This window comes from Rutidosis leptorrhynchoides, chromosome 1 (genome assembly GCF_046630445.1).
Source record: "Rutidosis leptorrhynchoides isolate AG116_Rl617_1_P2 chromosome 1, CSIRO_AGI_Rlap_v1, whole genome shotgun sequence".
Classification (NCBI taxonomy): Eukaryota; Viridiplantae; Streptophyta; class Magnoliopsida; order Asterales; family Asteraceae; genus Rutidosis; species Rutidosis leptorrhynchoides.
In genome coordinates, this window is record NC_092333.1 from 74,161,741 (window position 1) to 74,165,039 (window position 3,299).

The 3,299-nt window shown below is 31.3% G+C and overlaps 1 protein-coding gene across 1 annotated transcript; it reads right to left on the reverse strand.

Annotated features, from left to right (window-relative positions):
* Positions 1-1,487: 1,487 nt before the first annotated feature.
* On the reverse strand, positions 1,488-2,830 carry LOC139861637 (FCS-Like Zinc finger 2-like). Its single transcript, XM_071850092.1, has 2 exons — positions 2,529-2,830; positions 1,488-1,923 (listed from the first exon to the last, which is right to left on the reverse strand). Exons 1-2 carry the CDS (start codon positions 2,828-2,830, stop codon positions 1,737-1,739), a joined length of 489 nt encoding a protein of 162 aa, XP_071706193.1. The 3' UTR covers positions 1,488-1,736.
* Positions 2,831-3,299: the final 469 nt, after the last annotated feature.

The following is a 3,299-nucleotide window of genomic DNA, read 5'->3' on the forward strand; positions in this document are numbered from 1 at the left end:
AATAATGGTGCTAATAATAATAATATTATTATTGATAATAATAATTTGTCTTACTTCATAATAATAATAAGGATATACATACATACATGTAGCGTATAGGATATATTATTTTTAAAAGCTTTTCATTAAAAAAAGAAAAAAAAAACCTTTTGTTTATATAGCATTACGTTAAAATTATAGTATATTAATAATGTATAATTATTAATTATTATTAATTATTAATTATTATTAATTAATTATTATTAATTATTAATTATTATTAATTAATTAATTTTTATTATTAATTTTTATTTTTATTTTACATACTAATTGTGCCCCAAAGTATGGTCGTTTTAACAAGCTCAGCGAATTTACAAAACCACCCCACCAACTTATGATAAGTGTACACAGTTTTCAGCAGTAACAAATGTAAAAAGTTTTCAGAAGTAACAAATGTAAAATCGCTATTTTATATATATAAAAAAAGATTTAAACAAACTCCACCCAAATTTGCAACGGGCCGTATCTTCCCTCTCGCCGGGAGTTAAAACTTTCCGACTTCACTGTTTAACTCGAAATAATTTTACGAACACCACGCAACTGATTATGCCCGAAACGGACTGTTTTTATAAAACGCTAAATATTTCGAGATATTTTTTATACATATATGTACACGTATAATAAACAACATATTCTTTTCCCTTTTCATGCGATTTTCCAAACGTTAAAAACGCGGAGTCCGTTGGTGTTCTAGGTACTAACCACGTGTTTCCAAATTTACCCGTAACGCGTTTTTAATTCTGTAAATACACAACGCTACGTTAAATATGAATATGCAATCCGAAATGTCCCGCCGCATCGCGCGGACCGGTATTTTCTAGTTAACTATATTTATGCAGGTTAATTTGTATTTCTCAAACGAGTATTGCGGATTCGTAAATATGTATATATTTTCTGCTTGTTTTCCTTTGTAATATTGAGCAGTATAAAGATACATGTAGCGTATATGATAAATTACTTTTAAAAGCTTTTCAAAAAAATTGTCATGATATATAGAATTACTTGTAGATATATTAATGTATAATTAACTATATTTTTATTTAACAAGAAATTCAATAATGCATCGAGAGTCTAATCCTGTGGGCCCATCAGTTCATTTCACTCTCAGCAACCGTCAGGTCCTCCTTGACTTATTTGTGTATTTCTCAAACAGTTATTACAGATTTACGGGTCGAAGTTTACCCGTCGCGGGTATAATATATCCACAATCTACCCGCAACCCGTACAAAACTTTACCCTTCTCGTATCCGCGAGTAAACTTTTTTTAAATTACCAGCCTATCACAGGTACGGAAACCCGCGAGTCGAAAGTTTTTTTCGCCCATTGGCATTATTAAGAACTTCGTTATCTGAAAACTAGAGTACGAAGAGTACGAGGTGATAAGTGATAACACTAAAATTTCGATTTTATAACAAGGAAGTATTCTCCATAGGTGACTCACAAAAATATTTTCTACTGATCAAATAAAGAAAAAAAGTTATACATAACGTCACGTCCCAACTATTGCTTCAGAACGCCGTCCAACACTCAAAAAGGCGCAGAACGCCGTCGTTCTTGTTCTTGAACACCGGCGAGAACGCCATCACTTCTTGCTCTCTAAATTGAGAGTTCACTTCTCCATCTTCGTCTTTCACACAGGAAAAAATATAATTTCCTTTTTTATTGTTTTTTTTTTTTTTAAATTGGAGAGAAGTCAATTAAGCAGCAGCAACTGCACCAGATTGAAAGGGGTAATTCTTGGAGGTTTTATTTGGAGTATTTTTGGTTGATTTTTCATTCTGATCTTTCTTTCTCATTGAAACTGAAATTTTCCAGTTTTCTTTTGCTTCATCTTTATCAATTTGTTGTGTTCTGCACTCTTCACTACAGAAAGCTGTGTCACCTCTGCATAATCATCATCAATTCAATTACATCATTATTTTGAATCTACGAGAAATTATTTAAAAATTAAGTAAACTAGTTTTTTTTTTTTTTTCATATTAAGATTTCATCTTGGTTCATAAAGATGAGTAGCTCAGTAAACTAGCAAAAGTTCTCATCTTTTTGAAATTAAGCTAATCTGGCCACTTTTTGAGCACAATAGATAATAACAGATTATGGGTTAGATTCAAAAAATATAATAATAAATTTACTATAAAAAATTCTGCCTTGGTTCATCAAAGAGTGAGGGAAGGCAATAAAGACCAAAGAACAATAAAGTTCTCATCTTTTTCTAGTCAATTCAAAGTTAGAAACAGTATATAACAGAGTCAGTAAAACTAAATTATGTGTTTAATTAATTCAGAAAACAAAAACTCAAAAAAAATTCACATATAAATGATAAACTTACATCTTGGTTCATGCAATTTGGAGAAAAATCGGTTTATAACAGTAAAGTTTTCATCTTTTCTACTTGAAATCATAAATTAGGAAGTCCATAACAAATCAAGAAAACAAATCATAAGTTTGGCTCAATTTATAAAATCAAAGAGTGAGATTCAATTTATTACCTGTACATGAAGATATCTATATTCCCACCAAGTGTTTTTTTACAAAGAAAACAAGCATCTAGAAAATAAGGTGGTTGCTCTTCAAACTTTTCATTAAAATATCTCCCTGCAAATCTTGGAGATGAAACATGAGAAAAAGAGGCAAAATTTTTGGGATTTGTTTTTCTTGGTGAACAAAGTGGTCTTTGGATGAGGTGAAGGTGGTTTTCAGGTGAAGATGTTGAGAAAGTAAAGTCAGCAATTGAAGCAAGGCCATTGTTGTCTTCCAGGAAACAAGGTTTTCTTGTACTTTTAGACTCCATTACTTTTGCCTGCATCAATTGGTTGAAAGCAAGACTTCTTTATAATCTCATTTGGGAGTTCATTGCCTACACTTTACCCACTTCAACTAATCCTATTTGGCAACATCAGTGCTCCAAGTTTGCAAAAATGACATTTTCTCACCTAAATATTTAATCTTTTGTGTTAGAGTTTTAGTAATTTAAGTGATCTGGATGCAGGGGCGGACCTAGTATATATTGGTCCAGTGGTAGCACTGGATACCACTGAAATACGCGATATAGTATAAAAAAAATTGGAATTTTAAATAGTGACACTAGTGGATAGTGTAAATTTTTTTGAGTGACACCATTGAAATAAATCATCAAGTAGAATTTTTTTTTTAATTTTTCACCAGTGACACCAGTGACTCATTCCTAGATCTGCCACTGTCTGGATGGTTCATACAATATTCTCTTTGTAGAGTGCAACCAGCGAATATCACGTGTGATA